The sequence below is a fragment of the Heloderma suspectum genome, chromosome 3 (assembly GCF_057233095.1).
Source record: "Heloderma suspectum isolate Gila_16-S chromosome 3, 16-S_ref, whole genome shotgun sequence".
In the NCBI taxonomy this organism is placed as follows: Eukaryota; Metazoa; Chordata; class Lepidosauria; order Squamata; family Helodermatidae; genus Heloderma; species Heloderma suspectum.
In genome coordinates, this window is record NC_139460.1 from 249467920 (window position 1) to 249491533 (window position 23614).

Sequence of the window (23614 nt, forward strand, 5' to 3'; positions counted from 1 at the left end):
GGAAGCTTCAGTCTGTTTCCCGCCTCCCAGCTGAGCAGAGCAGAGCAGAGCAGAGCAAGCTGCTCCAGCTGGTCCAGGGACTACAGAAGCAGGCAAGCTCCCAGAGAGCGAGCGAACAGAGCGAGCGAACAGGGGGAGCAAACAGGAGTTGGCCAGGGGAGTTGCAGTGGTTGAAGAGACAAAGGAGACAAAGGAGACAGAGGCTAAGAGGTAAGTGGGTTGCAGGAAGCCCAGGGCGCTGCCCTTTATCCTTCTGACTGGCTGTGAGCTCACCAGGAGCTTCTGAGAGCTCCAACTGAATTGGAGGGGTGTGGCCTGAGTACTCCCAGCAGCTGACTGGGCGGGAAGCTTCAGTCTGTTTCCCGCCTCCCAGCTGAGCAGAGCAGAGCAGAGCAGAGCAAGCTGCTCCAGCTGGTCCAGGGACTACAGAAGCAGGCAAGCTCCCAGAGAGCGAGCGAACAGAGCGAGCGAACAGGGGGAGCAAACAGGAGTTGGCCAGGGGAGTTGCAGTGGTTGAAGAGACAAAGGAGACAAAGGAGACAGAGGCTAAGAGGTAAGTGGGTTGCAGGAAGCCCAGGGCGCTGCCCTTTATCCTTCTGACTGGCTGTGAGCTCACCAGGAGCTTCTGAGAGCTCCAACTGAATTGGAGGGGTGTGGCCTGAGTACTCCCAGCAGCTGACTGGGCGGGAAGCTTCAGTCTGTTTCCCGCCTCCCAGCTGAGCAGAGCAGAGCAGAGCAGAGCAAGCTGCTCCAGCTGGTCCAGGGACTACAGAAGCAGGCAAGCTCCCAGAGAGCGAGCGAACAGAGCGACCGAACAGGGGGAGCAAACAGGAGTTGGCCAGGGGAGTTCGGCAGGGGAGGTCAAGGGGGAGGCCCCTAACATTTTTTTTTTAACTAACTTTTTCCCATTTATTTGTCTTGTAACACACACTTCCACACCAGTGGGACTCTGCTTTTAACCTCTACTGAGTAGAGGAGCAGGCACAGGCTAGTCTAGAACAATCACAAAGCTAGACACAAAAAGGGAAAAGGGGCTATGGAAGGACAAGACTCTCCAGTGGTGGTGACCTGCAAGGTGTGTGCAATGTTTGTTTTCTTGCCTGAGAACAACATGGCCTACACCTGCAACAAGTGCAAGTTGATCACGCTGCTGGAGGAAAAAGTAAGTGGACTGGAGCGGCGACTGTCAACCCTCCGGGGAATAAGAGAACACGAAGAGTTCTTGGACAGAATGGGGGAACTACAGCAGCAAAGGGCAGACCAGAAGCTTGAAGAGCAACAGCAAGATGAGGCAGAAGTGGGAAATGCTGAGGAGAAGAAAAATGGAGTAGAGGATACTCCTTGGAAAACGGTGACAGTTAGGAGAAGAAGAACTAGACGCCACTCTGCACCAGTGGAAGCGGTGGAGCTGTGGAACCGATTCCAGGTACTTGCAGATGAGACTGGAGGACAGCCTGCAGAGGAAGAATCACAGGGGAACCTGCATGAGAGTGAGCAAGAGGCTAAAGGTCAGTCAAACAGAGGCGATGAAACCCAGGCCTACAAGAAGAAGAAGAGAAGAGTGGTAGTAGTGGGAGACTCCTTGCTGCGTGGGATCGAGACCCAAGTATGTCGCGAAGACCCGTGGACTCGCCAGGTATGTTGTCTCCCGGGAGGACAGATTAGAGACGTGACTGAAAGGTTGCCTGCACTCATAAAGCCCACTGACAGGTATCCCTTTCTTCTCATCCATGTGGGAACAAATGATACCGCCAAGCGGAGCTACGAAGAGATCACGTCAGACTTTGAAGCTTTGGGAAGGAAACTCAAGAACTTTGGGGCCCAGATAGTTTTCTCATCCATCCTTCCAGTAGTTAGAAGAGGGATAGAAAGGGAACGAAAAATACTCCGGGTGAATGACTGGCTACGAAGGTGGTGCCGACGAGAGAGATTTGGATTCTGGGACCACGGGCTATACTTCCTGGAAGATGGGCTGTTGGCTAGGGATGGGTTGCACCTCACAAAGGCTGGGAAGAATGTGTTTGGACACAGCATGAAGAACTTCATCAGGAGGGCTTTAAACTGAATCCTACGGGGAAGGGAGATGTAATGTTGGGGGTAACAATGGACGTAGGCGCATGCACTGCAATGGAGAGAACAGCGCTGATAGCGCCCAATAATAGTCTTCAGACACATGTAGGAAGAAAGCCAGACTATGAAGCACATGGTCTTCGATGTCTATATACTAATGCCCAGAGTATGGGAAACAAACAGAATGAACTTGAACTCTTAATACAGGAGGGAAATTATGACTTGATAGGTATAACTGAGACTTGGTGGGATGACTCTCATGACTGGAATACAGCAGTTGAAGGATATAACTTGTTCAAAAAGAACAGGAGGAACAGAAAGGGAGGCGGGGTTGCACTGTATGTGAAAAATACATATCTCTGCACAGAAATACAGGAGGAGGAGCTTGGTAGCCCCATCGAGAGCATCTGGGTTGAAATAAATGGAGCAAAGAATAAAAGGAACCTGGTGGTCGGAGTCTACTACCGGCCACCCAATCAAGGAGAAGCCAAGGATGAAACTTTTGAAAAGCAAATAGCCAATGTTTTAAGGAAGCATGATGTAGTAGTAATGGGGGACTTCAATTTCCCCGATATTTGTTGGGAGACAAATTCTGCAAAACATGGCCCCTCCAGGAAATTCCTGACTTGTGTGGCGGATAACTTCCTCCTACAGAAAGTAGAGGAAGGAACTAGAGGATCGGCTATCCTTGACTTGATCCTAACCAACAGAGATGACTTAGTGGATAAAGTAGCAGTTACAGGAACTCTGGGGGAAAGCGACCATGTTGTACTTGAGTTCTTGGTTCTAAGGGAAGCAAAAGCCGAGTGTACTCAAACGCGTACCCTGGATTTTAGGAAAGCTGATTTTAATAAACTCAGAACAATGATCAGTAAGGTCCCATGGCAAACAATGCTAGCGAGAAAAGGAGTCCAAGATGGGTGGGAACTTTTAAAAAAGGAAATTCTCAAGGCACAATCACAAACAATTCCAACAAGAAGAAAAGGTGGAAGACAACAGAAGAAGCCAATGTGGCTTCACAAAAAGCTTAGGGATGACCTGAAAACAAAAAAGGACACATATAAGAAGTGGAAAGAAGGCCAAGTAACAAAGGAAGAGTACAGGCAGGTAGCACAGAATTGCAGGGATGGCGTCAGGAAGGCTAAAGCGGAGAACGAGGTGAGGTTAGCGAGGGATGCTAAAAACAACAAAAAGGCTTTCTTCAGCTACGTGCATAGTAAAAGGCAGAGGAAAGAAATGGTTGTTCAGCTATTAAATAAGGATGGCAAAATGATAACAGATGACAAAGAAAAGGCAGAGGTGCTCAATTCCTACTTTGGCTCAGTCTTCTCCCAAAAGAGGGTCTATGACCCCCCTGGCAAAGGCGAAGTACAGGCTGAAGGGGCAGGATTGCAGCTTGAGATCGACAGGCATATGGTCAAGGAACACCTCATTACTTTGAATGAGTTCAAATCTCCAGGGCCAGATGAACTGCATCCTAGAGTCATAAAGGAACTGGCAGAAGAACTCTCAGAACCGCTGTCTATTCTCTTTGAGAAATCATGGAGGACCGGGGAAGTGCCAGATGACTGGAGGAGGGCTAACGTTGTCCCTATCTTCAAAAAGGGTAAAAAGGAGGAACCTGGGAACTACAGACCAGTCAGTCTGACATCAATCCCTGGGAAAATTCTGGAGCAGATCATAAAGCAATCCATCTGGAAGCACCTTGACAACAATGCCGTGATTACTCGAAGCCAACATGGATTTGTCAAAAACAAGTCCTGCCAGACAAATCTGATCTCATTTTTTGATCAAGTCACCTCCCTTGTAGACCGTGGGAATGCTGTAGACATCATATACCTCGACTTCAGCAAAGCTTTCGACAAAGTGCCCCATGATATCCTGATGAGCAAACTTGCTCGAAGTGGGCTAGATGAAACAACGATCATGTGGATCCACAGTTGGCTACAGAATCGGACTCAAAGAGTGCTTATCAATGGGACCTTCTCAAGCTGGGGAGAGGTAACGAGCGGGGTACCGCAGGGCTCAGTCCTGGGCCCAGTGCTCTTCAACATTTTTATTAATGACTTGGAGGAGGAGGTGCAGGGAATGCTGATCAAATTTGCAGATGACACAAAATTGGGAGGGATAGCTAATACTTTGGAAGACAGAAACAAAATTCAAAGTGATCTGGATAGACTGGAGTGCTGGGCAGAAAACAACAGAATGGCATTTAATAGGGACAAATGCCAAGTTCTGCACCTAGGAAAAAGAAACCAAATGCACAGTTACAAGATGGGGGATACGTGGCTCAACCACACTACGAGCGAGAAGGATCTTGGAATTGTCGTCGATCACAAGCTGAATATGAGCCAACAATGTGATGTGGCTGCAAAAAAGGCAAATGCTATTTTGGGCTGCATTAATAGAAGCATCGCTTCCAAATCCCGGGAAGTACTAGTTCCCCTCTACTCAGCACTGGTTAGGCCTCATCTGGAGTACTGTGTCCAGTTCTGGGCACCACACTTTAAGAAGGATGCAGACAAGCTGGAGAGGGTTCAAAGGAGGGCAACAAAGATGATCAGGGGACTGGAAACAAAGCCCTATGAAGAGAGACTGAAAGAACTGGGCATGTTTAGCCTTGAGAAGAGAAGACTGAGGGGAGATATGATAGCACTCTTCAAGTACTTGAAAGGTTGTCACAGAGAAGAAGGCCAGGATCTCTTCTTGATCATCCCAGAGTGCAGGACACGGAATAATGGGCTCAAGTTACAGGAAGCCAGATTCCGGCTGAACATCAGGAAAAACTTCCTGAGTGTCAGAGCAATACGGCAATGGAACCAATTACCTGGGGAGGTGGTGGGCTCTCCCACACTGGAGGCCTTTAAGACGAGGCTGGACAGCCATTTGTCAGGGATGCTCTGACTTGGATTCCTGCATTGAGCAGGGGGTTGGACTCGATGGCCTTGTAGGCCCCTTCCAACCCTACTATTCTATGATTCTATGATTCTATAAATGGCAAACTATGGAGGCTCAGAGACAACTGCAAGAAAAACACACCACACTGCAATCACACACAGAGACACGAAAACAGGCAAAACATCCCCTTTACTCTACCCAGGGCACTCCCCCCCACCCCAGCATGCTTTTTTTTCTAGGTGGCTGGGCAGGCTTCAAAACAGTCTGCTGGGCTGCAGCCATCCACCATTTATATTTTCTAAGAATGCCTCTGGGGCCCTCTGGCATTCAGATTGCGGCATGCCAGCTTCCCAGTTGTTTTTTTCAAATTAAAGTCTTTAAAAAATACAGTAAAATCAGGGGTGACAGAAAGCCTGGTGGATGTGCAGAGAGGCATCTGCAGTCATCTTGGTGCCCATGGGCATCATGTTGGAGAACCCAGGATTAGATGCACAGCAAAATACCTATCTGTCTCAGTAATATTGACCATACTCAGTAAAAGTATTTGCAATTTTTTGAAAATCCAAAACTATCTTCATATTCACTGATACTGAACCCTCCTCCTCCACTTTTATGAAAATCCATTGAAAGCTAAAGTGCTTTTCCGATACATACAGATACATTTTAAGTGTGCCAGAGTTGATCTTCCTAGTGTATGAGGAATTTAGGTGTATCAAACAAGTTGGAAAATATGCCTCATCTAAGCCATTAACTGAATGGATAATTTAGATTTACCCTTTCTCTCCCTCCATTGAGAACAATGGGATGTTAGAGCTGCAATCTTATACATACTTACCTGGGAATAAGGCCCATTGAACTTAATGGGGCTTACTTCTGAATAGAGACGCATAGGATTGCACTGTAAGCAACAGGTATGTCAATGTTCAGTAGGATATTATGAGTTATAAGTGACACGATTGACAAATAACAATTGAAAATGTTTACTATCTTAGTGTTATTTCCTCAAAACAGAAATGTTGGCATCAATGTGAAAGATGTTTTGGGTCAAATAATATATATTTTTGCTATTTCCTCTTTTCCTGCTATTAACTCTTTCCTTTGAAATTTTATACCGTATATGTTTTGACCAAATTCATACCCATCCATTGCAGATTGTGTTCTACTGTATATAACTGCAGCAGAAATTCTATGTACCCTGTATTGGAATTCAGCAGCGCTGGAAACTTTTGTAGGATGTGCCAGGAGCAGAGGAGATCCTTCATATGCATAACCAGATGTTGAGGTCAAAAGCTTTTCTCCCACAAGCCTCAGTTTTAAATGCTAATTAGATGGTTTGGGTTGGATCCAGGACTTACCATTCATGGACAGAAGGACTCATGGAAGGTGCCTCCACCCAATTTTCTGGGCTCTCCCCTCTCTCCTACACCACACATCACCCCATTCAGCAAGGTCCCCTGAGCCTCCATGTAGCATTTTCAGGGAGCTGGAGGGGCTGCCATGGGGAGGAGGGGGCAGGAAAGTCTGCTACCACTAGCCCAGTTGCATCTGCCTAAATCTAGATCCAACCCTTGATATTTAACACTGAAGCTTGTGGGAGTGAAACCTTTAGCCTTGCCATAAACTAAAAAGGTCAAGAAAATGGAGGGTAGAAGGAGAGCTAACAAGTTCATAAAAAACCTATGAATAACCTTTAGACTGATCAAGCTGGGGAGCTTCCTAGTGCTTGGTTAACAAGCTCAAGAATTGTACAGCTCTTTTCCCATCAAGGTTCTGGAACTTCATGGACTTGTCCACAGTTCACTTCTGCCTTAAAAATTACCCCCATTAACCCCCTCCCCCTTAAAAATGCCCCTTATTTGCTTCACCTTATCTAAGTTAAGGTTAACAGTTCTGTCAAGATGTAATTAATGTCTGGGACCTGAACAAAAAAATAAAACAAGTGAAATGTTAAGGCAACATTTAAATGTTAATGATATGGAGCAACCAACGTTATGAGTCCATCCAAAACTCTTGAAAACAAGCCATTCCCGCCCCCGACATTATCTGGTAACTGAGTGAGCATAATGGCTGACCAAATTCTGAATTGAACTGAGTGGAATTGAACCTGTCACTAGATGAAAATGTAAGGTACATCCTAGAAGTTGATCGACTTGAGTTATGGTAGAGCAGACCTGAGCACTAAGGAAATGTGTGGACATCTTATAAGGATATATGATCAACAGATGTAGAAATTCACTGAAATATTTTGGTTTGTAAACTCTTAGAGTTTTTTTTATATCAAGCAGTATATAAGTATTATTAATAAATAAATATAATAAATTAAAATTGTCCAAATGTCATTGGTGACAGTGATCTTCAGGATAGCAAATTTAGATTCCAGGTCCTTCACTCCCATGCAATATAGATGATGTTTTTCCTAGTAGAAATAATATTTTATCTTGGGGCAACTTTAATAAGCATATGCATGATTTGGAATTACATGTATTGCATACTGTAGTTATTCAGAAAAATAGCTTTACATTATCATTATAGACATTTTGAAGGTAAATGATATATTATTTGGTTTGACAGCGGCTATACCGAGCTGGGCACTTGGACTCCATGCACAGCTATACTCTGCCCCCTGACCACCCTGACTTCATCAGGGCACGTCTCAATGCGCTCCATCTCAGCGATGTAAGTGATTGTTCTTTTTATTGTAGGTTGGTGATTTTGTAAATGAACACAGCTATAGCTCTTTGTAAGGCATTCCTTCCACATGTACCATTCAAGTACGAATCTTGAGTGTTTGTATCTTCTATTGGGTACGTGGGACAGATTAGGGATTCTGCTTTTTAGCCCTTCAGTTTTACAAATTGCGTTAGTGCATTTTAGATCTTTGCACTGCTGCTGGCTTTTATCTTGGTTATTATTTTGGTTTTATTCTGTTTTAAACATATGGTTTTATATTATATTTTACTGTGTTATTGCATTTTATGGTTTTAAGCTTTGTCTCGTAAACCACCCAGACACCTTCGGCTAATGGATGGCACAGAAATATAATAAATAAATAAATAAGCCGATTTAGATCAAAGTATGCATTAATTAGATTTAGGATGCATTAATAAATGTATAACAATATTTCTGATCACTTTCCACCCTCCATAGTCTAATTTTTTAGATAAAAATGTTGTGGCTCATGTTTCATTGGTGGGTATAGAAATAATTGCATGCATATTCATTTGAAAATTTATTTGATGAGCAAGTTAAAGTCCAATTATTGGATTCAATAAATTATGCTGCATTAGATTACATTAAATAATGCATTTAGTCAATTACTGCAATCCAAAATAGAAAAGGGTAATTTTGGAAAGGCTGTTCTAGCCTCTAAAAGCAGTAGAGGCAGGAAGTACATTTTGCATTGTGCACTGACAACCCTTTACTCTCATGTTAAAAGAAAATAATAAGTGAGAAGTATTGCTCATGCAGTTAGAACTGCATTGCCATGCACAGATGAATGTCACAGTTGTAAGTCTGAAATGTACCGTTTCTTCTCATAACATTCAAATGTATCAGTGTGTATCTGAACTGAAACAGCCAGTGAGAGCATGGGGAGATGGAGGAGTTGGGGGCCTCTCATTAAAAATGAAACTGTTTTTTGGTAGATATACAATTGGATCAGATACCACACTCAGAAAGCTGTTGAGAGAGACTGACCTTACTGTGCACACAAAACACACACATTGGTATTCGTAAAACTGCAAAGGGAGCCATAAATCAAATGAATGTAATGTGTGAGGATGAGTGCAAAAACTGTGCAAACTGTGATAAAGTGAAATGATGCATGGGGTTTCGAATCAAAGGACTCATGTTGCAGAATGATCCTCAGCAGCAAGGCTTTGGCAGGTTTAAGAGAGAGAAAAAGACAGGAAACAACTAGGACTTTTGGCGCTTGCTAGATGTAAAGCTACGAAGTGGGGGGAAACTCCAGATTTGGGCTTATGTCACAGTTGTGGAGGGAACACAGCTTTTCCAGCCTAGTAACTTTGGGTTGTTGTATCCAATGTTAGTCTTACTTAGAGTAGACCCACTTAAATTAATGGGACATAAGTTAATCATGATGAATGTAACCCACATTCGTTTCAAAAGGTCTACTCTAAGTAGGACTAACACTGGAATCAACCCAATAATTGGGTTGGGGGATCACTTTCCCCCATAATGGCTTGGAATTCTACATTCTCATAATTTGATTTCTCCAGTTAAATAAGGATTTATCTGGGATTTCCCTTTAAAGAAGGCATTTGTAATCAGTTTTAATGGATTCATTGGACTGTATCCCATATTATTTCATCTGACAAAATTGGGGATTGTACTGCTATGTTTATGGGACCATGGATATGGAACGGATCAACACAACCATTTGATCGAGGGCTCTAGCATAATTTGTTAGAAATTGCAAGCCCATTCAGAAGTGTAGATGTCACATTTCTTGCACCTCCAACTCTACATGGGAATGAAATTGAAAAGGGTCTGATTGGAATGTGCCTATAGATAAGTTTTATCACTATCTTTGTTGTCGTTGCTTATGGCTTCACTGAGTTACGCAAGCCCCTTCGCCACAACAAGGCAGTGATCCATGAAGGGGATCACTATCTTACAGTAAGTAAAAGTTGTCCAGTGACCTAAGTAAAGTGAATTGGGGGCCTTAGGTCATCACCTTTTATCTTGAAGAGAAGGTGTCCCACCAAGTGTCTCCACTCATTAGAATTCTTGTGCCTAGACACAAAAACACTCAGTGCATTTTTGTTGTTCTTGTAAGCCTCATGGCCAAGCCTGAGAAATGTCTCTCTGGCAGGACAACGGTGAGGTGGGCAACAGCTCACACAATAACTTCAGACCCTTGGGATTCAAATGAGACTTGGCATATTCTTTTCAGAGTTTTAATCTGGCCCATACCCTTAATTATATCCAATATGTTTTAAAGCACTTCATTATTTTAGATAAGTCGATGAAACCATCAGGGTACAGAGCTAGCTCAGAAAGCATTAGAAATGTTTGATGTAACAGATCGTGGAGACTGTAGCACTGGAATTTCTATGCTATAAAACCCAAGATGCTACTGCTAGACGTTTCCAAACACAGAATAAGGGCAATGTCAATGCAATATTGATGTGGTGGATGCATCAAAGTGTAAATAAACTCAAATCAATGCATGCATGAAACACAAGGCAAAATCCTAATTGTGGGGTGTGGGATTCTTCACCAATGGGACTCTAAACCAATATATTTTGTAGGTGAGGAAGGGAAGGGTTGCAGGCTAGTCACAAATCTTGGAGGCCTTTATGACTGACCTAATCATTTAAAAAAAAATTATAGCCACAAAAGGCTTGTAAAATAAGAAGAATAATTTCCTCCCTTTGTTTTCTTTTCTCTTTTATTGCAGAAACTATATAAAGCATCTTGGGAGCAGACTCGGGCTGCTGGCTATGATTTCAGATTGGATGCCATCCCTTTCCAGACAGCTAAAGCTTCCAGAGAAATTGCCAGTGATGTATGAAGTATTACTTTTCCAAAATTCAATCTTAGGACCACTCTACAAATTCCCAAATGACAGGTCCCTAGGCCATAGCATGTCATGACCTTTCCCTAGCAGTTTAAAGGGAGTCACCTGTATTCTAAGGCATGAGAAACATGCACCAGGGAGATGCAATTTGTTGTGGCTTCTGGACATATGGTTTCCATGTGCTTGCATTCATGTGTGCCACCTCAAACTGTTACGGAGAAAGCATGAATAGGCTGTGGAAAGACCTGCCAACCTGCATTTTCCTGTATTCTGTGAAAGTGCTTTTACTGGGAACTGCTTTTCATGTTGTCGTTGTTCAGTCGTTCAGTCGTGTCCGACTCTTCGTGACCCCATGGACCATAGCACGCCAGGCCTTCCTGTCCTGCGCTCTCTCCCGGAGCATGCTCAAGTTCATATTCATTGCATCGGTGATGCTATCTAGCCATCTCATCCTCTGCCGTCCCCTTCTCCTTTTGCCTTCAGTCTTTCCCAGCATCAGGGTCTTTTCCAGAGAGTTTTCTCTTCGCATTAGGTGGCCAAAATAGTTGAGCTTCAGCTTCAGTATCTGTCCTTCCAATGAGCACTCAGGGTTGATTTCATTTAGGATTGACTGATTTGATCTCCTTGCAGTCCAGAGTCTTCTCCAGCACCACAGTTCGAAAGCATCAATTCTTCGGCGCTCAGCCTTCCTTATAGTCCAGCTCTCACAGCCATACATTACTACTGGGAAAACCATAGCTTTGATTAGACGGACCTTTGTCGGCAAGGTGATGTCTCTGCTTCTTACTATGCTGTCTAGGTTTGCCATAGCTTTCCTCCCAAGGAGCAAGCGTCTTTTAATTTCATGGCTACAGTCACCGTCTGCGGTGATCTTGGAGCCCAAGAAAGTAAAATCTGTCACTGCTTCCATTTCTTCCCCTTCTATATGCCAGGAAGTGATAGGGCCAGATGCCATGATCTTAGTTTTCTTAATGTTGAGTTTCAAACCAGCTTTTGCACTCTCCTCTTTCACCGTCAACAAGAGGCTCTTGAGATCCTCTTTGCTTTCTGCCATTAGGGTGGTATCGTCTGCATATCGGAGGTTGTTGATAATTCTCCCGGCAATCTTAATTCCATCCTCTGATTCATCCAACCCAGCATTTCTCATGATGTACTCTGCATATAAGTTAAATAAGCAGGGTGACAATATGCAGCCTTGTCGTACTCCTTTCCCAATTTTGAATACTCAGTTGTTCCATGTCTGGTTCTTACTGTTGCTTCTTGACCCTCGTACAGGTTTCTCAGGAGACAGGTAAGGTGGTCTGGTACTCCCATCACTTTAAGAATTTGCCACAGTTTGTTGTGATCCACACAATCAAAGGCTTTAGCGTAGTCAATGAAGCAGAAATAGACGTTTTTCTGGAATTCTCTTGCTTTCTCCATGATGCAGCGAATGTTGGCGATTTGATCTCTAGTTCCTCTGCCTCTTCGAAACCCAGCTTGTACTTCCGGTAGTTCTCGGTTCGCATACTGCTGAAGCCTAGCTTGTAGGATTTTGAGCATCACCTTGCTGGCATGTAAAATGAGCACAATTGTGCAGTAGTTTGAACACTCTTTGGCATTGCCCTTCTTTGGAATTGGAATGTAAACTGACCTTTTCCAGTCTTGTGGCCATTGCTGAGTGTTCCAAACTTGTTGGCATATTGAATGCAGCACTTTAACAGCATCATCTTTTAGGATTTTAAATAGCTCGGCTGGAATACTGTCATCTCCGCTAGCTTTGTTGTTACTAATGCTTCCTAAGGCCCACTTGACTTCACTCTCTAGGATGTCTGGCTCAAGTTCAGTGACCGCAGTATCATGGCTATCAGGGACATTCAGATCTTTCCTGTATAGTTCTTCTGTGTATTCTTGCCACCTCTTCTTAATCTCATCTGCTTCTATTAGGTCCCTGCCTTCTTTGTCCTTTATCATGCCCGTCTTTGCACAAAACGTTCCCTTGAGATCTCCAATTTTCTTGAAGAGATCTCATTCTGTTGTTTTCCTCGATTTCTTTGCATTGTTCATTTAAGAAGGCCTTCTTGTCTCTCCTTGCTATTCTCTGGAACTCTGCATTCAGTTGGATATATCTTCCCCTTTCTCCCTTGCTTTTCGCTTCCCTTCTTTCCTCAGCTACTTGTAAAGCCTCATCAGACAGCCACTTGGCTTTCTTGCATTTCTTTTTCTTTGGGATGGATTTCGTTGCTGCCTCCTGAACAATGTTACGGACCTCCAGCCATAGTTCCTCAGGCACTCTGTCTATCAGGTCTAATCCCTGAAATCTATTCCTCACCTCCACTGTATATTCATAAGGGATATGATTGAGGTCATACCGGAATGGTTTAGTGGTTTTCCCTACGTTCTTCAATTTAAGCCGAAATTTTGCAAGAAGACGCTCATGATCTGAGCCACAGTCAGCTCCAGGTCTTGTTTTTACTGACTGTATGGAGCTTCTCCATCTTTGGCTGCAAAGTACATAATCAATCTGATTTTGATATTGACCATCTGGTGATGTCCATGTGTAGAGTTGCCTCTTGTGCTGTTGGAAAAGAGTGTTTGCTATGATCACCGTGTTCTCTTGGCAAAACTCTATTAGCTTTTGCCCTGCTTCATTTTGTACACCAAGGCCATGCCTGCCTGTTATCCTGGTGATTTCTTGACTTCCTACTTTAGCATTCCAATCCCCTATGATGAAGAGGACATCTTTTTTTGGTGTTAGTTCTAGAAGGTGTTGTAGGTCTTCATAGAACCGATCAACCTCAGCTTCTTCGGCATCAGTGGTTGGGGCATAGACTTGAATTACTGTGATGTTGAATGGTTTGCCTTGGATTCGTACTGAGATCATTCTATCGTTTTTGAGATTGTACCCCAGTACAGCTTTTCCCACCCTTTTGTTGACTATGAGTGCTACTCCATTTCTTCTAAGGGATTCTTGCCACAATAGTAGATATGATGGTCACCTGAATTAAATTCACCCATGCCTGTCCATTTTAGTTCACTGATTCCCAAGATGTCGATGTTCAATCTTGTCATCTCATGTTTGACCACCTCCAGCTTACCTTGATTCATTGATCTGACATTCCAGGTTCCTAAACAATATTGTTCTTTACAGCATCGGATTTTCTTTTCATATTTCAGGCCAATCTGGAACTGCTAGAGAGCTAGAGGCCAGTCCAGAAGAATATAAGTGCACATAAGTGTCACTGAATCAATGAGTTTGAAGCATACATTAGCGTCTTAAATCAGATTGATTTCATGGGGTTTTAGGCATGGCCCACATTTCCTGAATTGTGTAGTCCTTTTCATATCCTTTGCTACTGCTTCATCCATATACTTGTTAACATCTAAAAGCACAATCCTGATCCCCAGATCTGCTTGGTGGCTGGGGTTAGGATAGGGTGGAGGTGACCCTCCACAGTCAGAGAGGAGCTCCACTGGTAGAGCGGTGTCCCAAATCAGCTCGACATAGTAGTTCTGCCTTCTGGATATAGATGATAGTAACCCGATTTAGCAAAATTCTACATGCATATACAAGCCTTAGCATGTGTGTACGCAATGATATTGCACAATATGAAATTATATGAAAGGGTGCTTGTGTATACTACTGTAATGGAATAAATCTTCCTCTGTCTCAAACACTCTTCAGTTCAAATACAAAGAATCCTTCCTGAGGGATAGGGGTCAACAGATTGGACTTCGCAATATGAATGATGATCCCCAACTGAGGCACTTCCTCAAGATGGGCCACCTCCAGAGTGACAACCAATATAAGAGGGGTTTTGTCAGAAACAAAGCACAGTTCAAGAGCCGAATTGATCAGCCAGGGTTTATCCATGCAAAGAAAAGTCAACAGCTGATAAGTGATGTCAACTACAGGCAGCACCTACATCAATATACCTGCGACCCAGAACAGCTCAATCTGAAGCATGCCAAACAAGCCTACAACCTCCAGAGTGATGTAAGTACATTTGATCTACAGACTAGAACCCCCTTCCAGAGGTTAGAGGCAAGGCTATCTCTACTCTTTTCCAAAAATATTCAAACCCAGAATCTGTCTTCAGAACTTTCAAAAGGTAACCAAGTAATTAAGTGGAAAAAGCACAGGACACAGAGTATGTGGGGCTGTGGTTGGAGCCAGAAGCTCTAAAGCACGGATGGGCAAGTTCTGGGGTCCGGGGCCAATTATCACCCCCCAGAACCCGCCGGGGGCCACACCGTGCTGCTGTGGCTGCACCAGCAAAGTTGCTGCTGAAATTTGGCAGTGCAGCAGTGGGCAAAAAGGGATTGTTTTGCAGCAAAATTGCACTCCCTTAATGCTACTGGGATGCTTCTGAGGTAGTAGTGGTGGTGCAGAGGGGCCACACTATCAGCTGGGTGGGTGTATGTGGATGCGGCCTTCGAGCCTCATGTTGTTCACCCCTGCTCTAGGGAAAGACTGAAAGATACTGGTAAGGAACTGCCATATTTTTGTGCTGGCAGCTATTTCCCTCCCTCCCCCACCCCCTACAATGACCTGAAATCATGCTGTCTTTGGGCAGTCTGGGTAAAAGAAAATGGCGGTGCATGGGCCAGTGGAAAAAGAATTTTTCCTTTTTGCTGTGGCAGCAACAAAGGAAAAAAAGAGGGAAAAGAGAAGAGCTGCTGCTAAAGGTGAGAAGCCACCCCTGCCCATTTTGCCATCCCTTGAAAAACCTGGAGAAATGGCAAATGCCTCTTTTCAAATAGTGCTGTGAACTTGGAGAGCCATTTCATCTCAGCCCTAATTGGAACTAGGGGCTCTAGAGAAAAGACTGAAGATACACTGACCATGGATATTTCACTGTTACTTCGGTGTCTAGTAGAACTCTTATGGTTTCTGGGGTTTCAGCAGTCGCTGTCACCCTGTTCCCAACATTTTCTCAATGAAAAGATATTCAATATTCAGTTTATAAAAAGAAGACAAAGGAGAGACTCTCCAAAATGTTGACATATAGTAACATGTAGAATATTCCGCCTTGTCTACATGCTGCCATTCCCGTCTTGCTTCATAACTTTTGGTATTATAGAATAATTTTTCAGAAAGTGAGTAATTTCTTGTCAATGAGGGAAACTGAAAGCCAAGGCTGTGTGTTGTCTATGCAGTTTACTTTCCATCTGATTTGAAGGGTGTCATGTGTATGTTCTTGGAAAGAACCTTGCAATTAATTTTGTATCAATTTTGCAGGTCAAGTACAAATCCGATTTGAACTGGATCAAAGGCATTGGCTGGACCCCTCCAGGTTCTTACAAAGTGGAAATGGCCAGAAGGGCTGCTGAGCTGGCATATGCTCAGGGATTGGAACCTCCAGGGACTTTGGATCAGTATGATCCGGAAACTGTAAGTGAATGAACCACTTTTTTTCCATGCACCCATGATGCAGAACCTCAAATGCAAAGTGGAATGCTTATTTTTCACTCTTCTTTTGGAACTAAGTCGTATCTGCAGTGCACAGGAAGCATTAGGAAAGCAAAGGCTCAAAGACCAAGTTGTCATCGTCGTCGTCATCGTCATCGTCTTCTTCTTCTTCTTCTACTTCTTCTTCATATATCTAGCAACATAAACTCCCTTGCCAGGACACAAGTGAAAATGTATACATAGATCAGGCACAAATAGTTTTCGGTAAAAAACCACCCTAACTATTGTTCACACATGTCACAGCAGTGGGACTGCTCCAGAAGTCCCCACTCACCCTGCATGATCAATCCAAACTAGGGATGTGCGAACCCCTCCCCATCTGGGTTCTCCAGGCACTCGCCCAGCCCCTGCCCCTGCCTGCTGGTCCCTGGACCATGCTTGAGCCCCTCCCACGGTCAGAGTGAAGCCTGCACCCACCCTGGCGGCCTTGTCGAGCTCCACTGTCACCATTTTTTGAAAAATAAAATGGCGATCACAAAAATGCGCATATTTTTGTGATGCGCAAAAATGCACATTTCTGCAGATGCACATATTTGCAGATGCGTGAATACGTGCATTCGCAAAAAAGTGCATTTTGCACATTTTTGTGATCAACATTTTATTTTTCAAAAAATGGCAACAATGGAGCTTGATGAGGCCACTGCGGGGAATGCAGGCCACTCGCCGATCACAGGCAGGGGGCGTGCAGGGACAGGGGCTCGGCGAGTGGGGCTCGGAGGTGTGGGCCGTGGGGGGTTCCGCCAGATTTCTGGATGGAATCGGCCACCCGCACCATTCCCAGTCCAAACACACATTCCCATCTCTAGGGTCGAGCTCTGGAAAAAGAAGAAATGAATCTGCAAGCTTACAGCAGAAGCTGGCTGTGGACATTGCTAACTGGCTAGTTTGCTGTGTTGTCATCAAGAAACCTTTCCCCAAACCCCAAAGTTTTGTACTAAAAAAAAAAGTTTACAAGGCAACAATGAATGGATAAACACATGGATATTCATGTGTTTCTTTAAAAATAGGTAGCCTACTGAAGCATGATTGGAGGGGCAAAAATGCTGGTGAGCCATTGGATCTGCTGGTGTATGCCGTTCAGGTTGCAAAGCTAGGCTCACACAGCAGCTGAAGAACTGATTATGAGCTCTATGTTTAGAACTGAATAAGGCATGATGGTCATTGTGCCTGCTGGTCCAGCACCTGCTGTAAAGCCACTTAAAGGAGCTGGCCAGAGCATTGCTATGTGGGGGAGGGGCGTTGCATGTGGACAACTTGCCACTTCCCAAGCCCTGCTGGCTTGCTGCACCAGCTTCAAATTAACTGCATCAGCTTCAGGCTGCCATAGTTAAGGGGCCAGATCCAAGGGCATGTCAGGAAAGCAAGGGGGGCAATGTATCTGGTGGATCCATGGCCACCCCTGAAATGGCAAAGCAACATTTTTTCCACCCCATCCTAACCCCTCTCAGCCAGGCTTTGGCAGGGGTTAGGATTGCTCTCTAAATCAGCAGTTCAGGGTGCAGTCCTATATTTGGACATATTTAGTCCAAAAGAAGTTCTACAACTTCCAGCTGGCTAGGGCATGCTAGGAGTTGTAGGACTTTTTTTCTGTCTATAGGTCATAAGAATGCAACCTAAAGCATTTCCAAAATTGCTTTGATACTAACAGAGATGTATGGATAACTATCATGCAGGGAGAAAGCTAAAATATCTGAGAAGTGAATCTGCCCTCTCGGTATATTTAGGACAATGGACAAGCTGTAAAAAGTATCCAGCTACAGAAAGACGGCTTAGCATAATCTTTTGTTAACTGATATTTTGCTATTTAAAAAACCAGATGAGGCATTTTTAATTATAATTGTTATAAATGGGAATTTCATAATAGTCTTCTTCAGTAGCTGATATTCAGAATCTATTTTGGTTGGCAGGAACAGACAGCCAGAGAAGGATCCCAACAAGTAAGAATCAACCCCGATGCTGCAGAAATTCTGCAAGTCAAGCGGAGAAAAATGCAGCTAATCAAGAAATGAACTGAAACAAGGACATCTGTCAGAGGAAAATGCATACGTTTTTCAGCTTGCTCTGCAAGTCATGTAGCATAGAGGATGACACCAAAAAGCCATTTTGTTTATTAAAAGGGGAGAGAAACTAACCCTACACAAGTAATTTAATATTGATCTTTATATTTTTGCATGGATACTGTACGTGATTTTAAGTGTATGTATTATGGAACTTTATTTATTTATGATGGCAAATGGGATTAGTACTAGATGACTGGCAGGCTCAGCTTTGTACTAAAACTGAATGAACCATGATTTGCTGAAAGTAAAAGTATTTGTACTGAAAATAAAGCAGCAGAATCACTTTCCATAATAATTCTGCAGCGTTTTAATGATATTTGCTTGGTTTATGGGCACAATTGATGCGAATCAACTTTCCTTCATTTCCTGAATTCCTTTGTAGTTGAACATTGATAATTTAAGTTTAGCATCCTTCAGTGGTTGACGGTGTGGAACAAAAGGGGATATGAGATTGTGAAGTTGTAAGTGACTTATAATGCGCCACTGAGTGTGTGAGGGCGCATGCATGAATGAGATATAATAGTTACATATAGTTTTTGAAGCTAGAGTGGTAGATTTGGACTAGGCAGTCCCAGGTTCAGATCCCAACATAGCCATGAAACACACTGAGATACATGGGGCTAGTTGCTGTGTCTCAGCCAAAGTAATCTTACTCATTTATGAGGATAAAATGAGGGTTATATTTGGCACCCTGAACTCATGGAAGGATAAAAAAATATAATTAACAAAAATTTGCCACATTGCTCCTACTGTAGATCATGTGGTCATACATGCCATTCTATAAAGTGGTGAAAACCAAGCAAGTGCACTAGAACCCAAGAGAATGCATTACAATTTACATCAATTTGAATTAAGCATGGCACATTTTTATTTATCCAGTGGAACTTGAAATTCATAGTACTTAACAATTGTTTTTGAATATAGTTGTTCAGCACAATGTCTACTCAAATGTAAGTTTCATTGAGTTCAATGAGGTTACTCCCAGATAAATGGGTAGAGTGCAATCCTATACATGGCTTCTCAGAAGTAAGTCCTATTGAGTTCAATGGGACTTACTCCAAAGTAAGTGCATATAGGGTTGCGGACTCAATGACAAAAACATATCAATAAATATCTTCCTTATCTGGAATTGTTAGGAAGATGCATCGATGAGTCTTAGGTTTACCTTTCTTCATTTCTAGAAGGTATTTCTTAGTTGTTCAACCTGGACTCATGTTGAATTTTTGTACTAATCCAGTTGAGAAATCTTGTCACACGGGTATAAACTCCTGGTTTATTTCTTAATCCACATTGGTCTCCCCAGCTCACAATTCCATACACATAATAAGAGCCATTTTTAACACAAGTTAGAGGACCCCCGGAATCTCCCTAGTAAGAAATAAAAATAAAGCATTTAATTTCACTATCAAAAATGTTAACCAGCAATGGAAGTCAGAAGATTTATAATTTATCAGTACTTTTATTACAGAGATACAGCAGACTTAGTAAAGCTATGAACAGTCCTGAAATGAAAAGTACCAGATGCAGAACTGCATCGTTAAAATGGAACCCACAAACCATCAAGGCCAGTTTTGGATCATAGATGTGAATCGGAATAATCATACTATGATTTGGTGGAGCAGCATTTTTATTCTGCATACATGTGTGTGTGTGTGTGTGTGTGCGCGCGCGCGCGCGCTTGTATGTATTTATTGCATTTATATTGCCAAGGTGGTTTACAATTTAAAATACTAAACCAAAAAATAAATGTTAGAAAATATTAAAAAGGAGACCAGGCCATTTGTGGTCTCTTCAGAAGATTTGCCATGAGCTTCCTTCTGGCTTTCCCTCAGTGTACCTGGGAAGATGGGAGAGGGACCATCCCAGATGGACTTAGGCCAGGGGTAGGCAACCTTTTTGGAAATTTGAGAAACTGTCTTAGGTTAGGTACCACCACAAAATGGGTGCCATCTTCATTTCTTAAGAATGTCTCTGAGCCCCACATGTGGCCTAGAGGCATTCATGGGAAAATATGGGAGCAGCTAGAGGCCCTTACTTTGCTTTGAAGCAATCCCAGCAGCCAGTAATAAAATGTGTTATTCTTTTAAAAAAAGTAGGCAGGCACCAAGAAAGGTGTCCAAGGGCACACTGGTGCCCGTGGGTGCCATGTTGCCTTCCCCTGATGCAGGCCATTGGCAGCTTCTTTAGAAGCTGGTGGCATACAATCTCTGGCCTTGGATTCTCCTCTTCTGCCATTATCACCATTTCAGTATAATATAACTTCACTTGGGCTGCAATCCTATACCCAGTTTCCTGGGAGTAAACTCCATTGAATCAATAGAATTTTCTTTTGAATAGATTCATAGATACAGGATTGCGCTGTCAGTGTTGTTTTATTAGTAGCAGAATGCCCACCATAATGAAGTATGTCTGTGGTGTGGCAAGCCTTACATATTGCAGGGAGTCCTAGGTGGTATTGTAAGTTTCCATTCATTCAGCAACCCGGGTGGGGCAGGGAGTTATTTCATGGCCATTCTGTTCATATGGCAGACCTCACCTCCATGGCTGCCCTGCTAAATTTGAGTCTTGAGCATCTTCTTTTTCCCTCCTCTTTCTGCCCCTCCCCTCAAAATGTCCTGGGATATATTCGATTTACTTGATATATTATATTTTCTGATGTTATTAGCTTGCATAATGATTTTGTTTGTAAGCTGCTTTGAGCTGTTTTGATAATATAGGGTAGAAGTCTGATAAATCAGTAAATAAAGCATCTATTTAAATACCACAGCTACGTCAGATAACCAGCCAAGGGTAGGCAAGGTTGGGCACCTGCTGTGGGCCCAGTAACAAAAGCTTCCTGGAGCTGCTCCTTCTCTTCAGTATTGCAACTTGTTTGTTCACCTGCTTCTCTTTCTGTTCCAGACAATGGTGGTAGTGAGGAAGAGGAGCAGTAGATGGTGCAGCCTACTTGCTCACAGGTTCTCTGCCTATGAAGCAAGCAAGTGGTAGCAACTATGAGAAAGAGGTGGAGGACCAATAGCAGCTAGTGACAGTGGTGGAGAAAGGTAGACTCAGTGGGAGAGGGGACCCATTGAGGATGTCTTGCCCAAGGGCCCTCAAAAACCTTGGAGCCAGCACTGAGCATAAAGGACCTATACCTGGTGAAAAACGTTGGGTGGTTTTGGAAAAAGGGAGATGTGGATCATGTAAATAAGATGTGTTGGGAAAAACCTTGTCAAATGATGAAACTCCCAAGTTTCCATGGCTTACACTCCCATAGGCTTGCCTGTCATGAGAAAAACCGGTTAGTTTGAAGGACGTGCCCCTTGCATCATGTTGAAAGGAAGGAGGTTGTTGTAGTGTATCTGATACAATAAGCAGATACATGTGTAGTACCCTGCCAGACATTACTCTGCATAGCCTATTTACATTTTGTTAAAAGAGAAATTAGTGTTCAAATACCGAAAAAGCAACAGACCTGACAAGTATCAGCTCTTGTTCTCTGAAGATTTCCTGCACAAAGCATGCTTTCATCCAGTCTGTTATTATGTGCACTTGGTGCGTTACACCGCATCTGGGAAATCAGCTTTACTCTGGCATCTAACAGCTGATGAGATGATTCACCTACAGGATGAATGCCAGAAAAATGAAGAAACTATTCCCAATAAATAAATTAATTAAAATAAATTACATTACATTACATTACATTAAAATAAAATAAAATCTTGTGTTATTTTTTTCTCTCCATTATATGGGATCATTGAACTTTGGTAGTGTCTAAAACATGGCTGTCAGTAGGAAGGTAAAAATTATATACTGAATGTAACTAAACCTTTGCCTGAATTATGATAGAGTAGGGTTAGGAAATGAACAAGGGCGAGAAACACTTTCCAGGTAAAAAAAATGGCTTTTGAAACTGAATTTATGTTACTTTTGCATAGGACTTGGGCATCTCAATGACATTTTGACTTTGAAAACATGCATTTTATTAAATTTGCAAGATGTTCATTGTTCCAGGAATATTCTATTTGTTAGACTTTCAAAGGCAAAAGCAAGTCAAACTGGAACTGAACCAAAGCCTGACATCTGTTAAAGCTATTTCTGGTTCATTACACCAAAAGCACCAAGTATTTTAAAATGGGACCCATCAATACAATTTTGTCTTTCTTACTGGTCTGTCTCTGTTAGGCTCGCAAACTATCTCCACAGCCCAAATTTAATAGCATACTTGCTGTCGCAGATAAATGTACTAAACAGGCAACATGTCACTGGATCCACAAAAAAGCAAAGTGGCAGCAGCTGGATGTCCAAGATGATGCACAATTAAGCCTATTAAGAGATCTGCATTTGAGGGATGGCTGTGCTTTTGAATGGGGAACATGATATACAATCAAACTCTATCATCTCCCTATCTCCCTATCTCCCTATCTATCTATCTATCTATCTATCTATCTATCTATCTATCGTAGCATGTAGTAATGATTAGGCGCTGCACTGTAAAAAACCATATATGCCTATCTGCCTTTGCAGATAGATGTATTGAACGTATGTTATCTCATGGATAGTTGAAAATGTCTATGGAAATAGAGAAAATTCATGCATCCCATTCCTGAAGATATTTTCTTGGTATCACATGCTATGCGGGTGTTGCCTTTCTTCTTTTATCAAAGAACTCTGAAACTACTCTAGCTATGTGTATCACAAGGTGTCACTTGAAGGCCCATGCCATGAAGGTAATGGACTGGATTCAAAGGAGTTTCTGTTCAAGGAATAAGGTCTTCTAAGGTCATTCCATGGGTGGAACTCTCCTTTCAGTTCATGGAATGGAAGCTTTGGATTCAATCACATATTTATATGGTTCAGTTTTTCCATGTTAAAATTAGAAATTTGACTTCTAAGGTCTTTCAGTTCCTGTTGGTTGTTCAGGCTCCTTGTGACATCAAAGAGCCAGTTTGATATAATGGATTTGTTGGACTTGCATGTGTGAAACACAGGTTCAGATCGTTGCTCAGCTATGAAATTCACTGGGAAGGAAAGGGCATATGACCAACTCCATGTTTAAACTAATTCACAGGGTTCCTGCGAGGCTAAGCGGCTAATCTGAGTGTCTTTGGAAAAGGTCAGGATATACAAACAAAATATTTTTTTTAAAAATCAGAGCCATTCTGGCATCAGAACAGATAATCATCCACTCACTCTTGGACAAGATATGTACACTGTGGACTGTGAATGTGCTAGTTTGTAATGGTGACTGGGTCACAGAAGAATGATGTTTTATTAACTCATATCATCAGCACATAAGCTACCAAATCTGCATACCAGATGCTTGTTACTTTCAATATGAATTATATCAAAAGATGTATACACTTCATATTGGATTATATTGCTCATAAAACATCAGGGTGCTTTTGGGAACATGATTGACATATTGTCCAGCTGCAATTTTACAGCAACTCATTAAGTGAAAAGTGGGGAAAATGCATTTTTCAGAAAGCTCTCATTATCTTATTTTTAAGCACAAGAATGATTTCTTCCTTCCAAGGAACTTGCAGGATGTCACAGAGGTTTAGCTGAACTTGAATAGATTTGGCAGTTCAGTTTCAATATGCATCC

At 42.7% G+C, this 23614-nt stretch overlaps 2 protein-coding genes across 5 annotated transcripts in view; one reads left to right on the top strand and one right to left on the bottom strand.

The window, feature by feature from the left end:
• Positions 1-17971, top strand: part of NRAP (nebulin related anchoring protein) — an 89523-nt gene extending 71552 nt beyond the window's left edge. For both annotated transcript variants that reach the window (XM_084846178.1, XM_084846179.1), the window contains exons 38-42: positions 7540-7644; positions 10391-10498; positions 14175-14486; positions 15732-15884; positions 17870-17971. In XM_084846178.1, the coding sequence (XP_084702304.1) occupies positions 7540-7644; positions 10391-10498; positions 14175-14486; positions 15732-15884; positions 17870-17971 (780 nt within the window). The remainder of the gene's footprint in view (positions 1-7539; positions 7645-10390; positions 10499-14174; positions 14487-15731; positions 15885-17869) is intronic.
• Positions 15634-23614, bottom strand: part of HABP2 (hyaluronan binding protein 2) — a 44470-nt gene continuing 36489 nt past the window's right edge. For 2 of the 3 annotated variants that reach the window (XM_084846182.1, XM_084846183.1), the window contains exons 12-14: positions 21480-21625; positions 19188-19390; positions 15634-17929 (exon numbers count right to left, since the gene is read on the bottom strand). In XM_084846182.1, coding sequence (XP_084702308.1) covers positions 19214-19390; positions 21480-21625 — 323 coding nt within the window. In that variant the 3' untranslated portion in view covers positions 15634-17929; positions 19188-19213. Of the gene's footprint in view, positions 17930-18687; positions 19391-21479; positions 21626-23614 lie in introns of those variants that run through there. The other variant, XM_084846181.1, reaches the window with a different exon arrangement.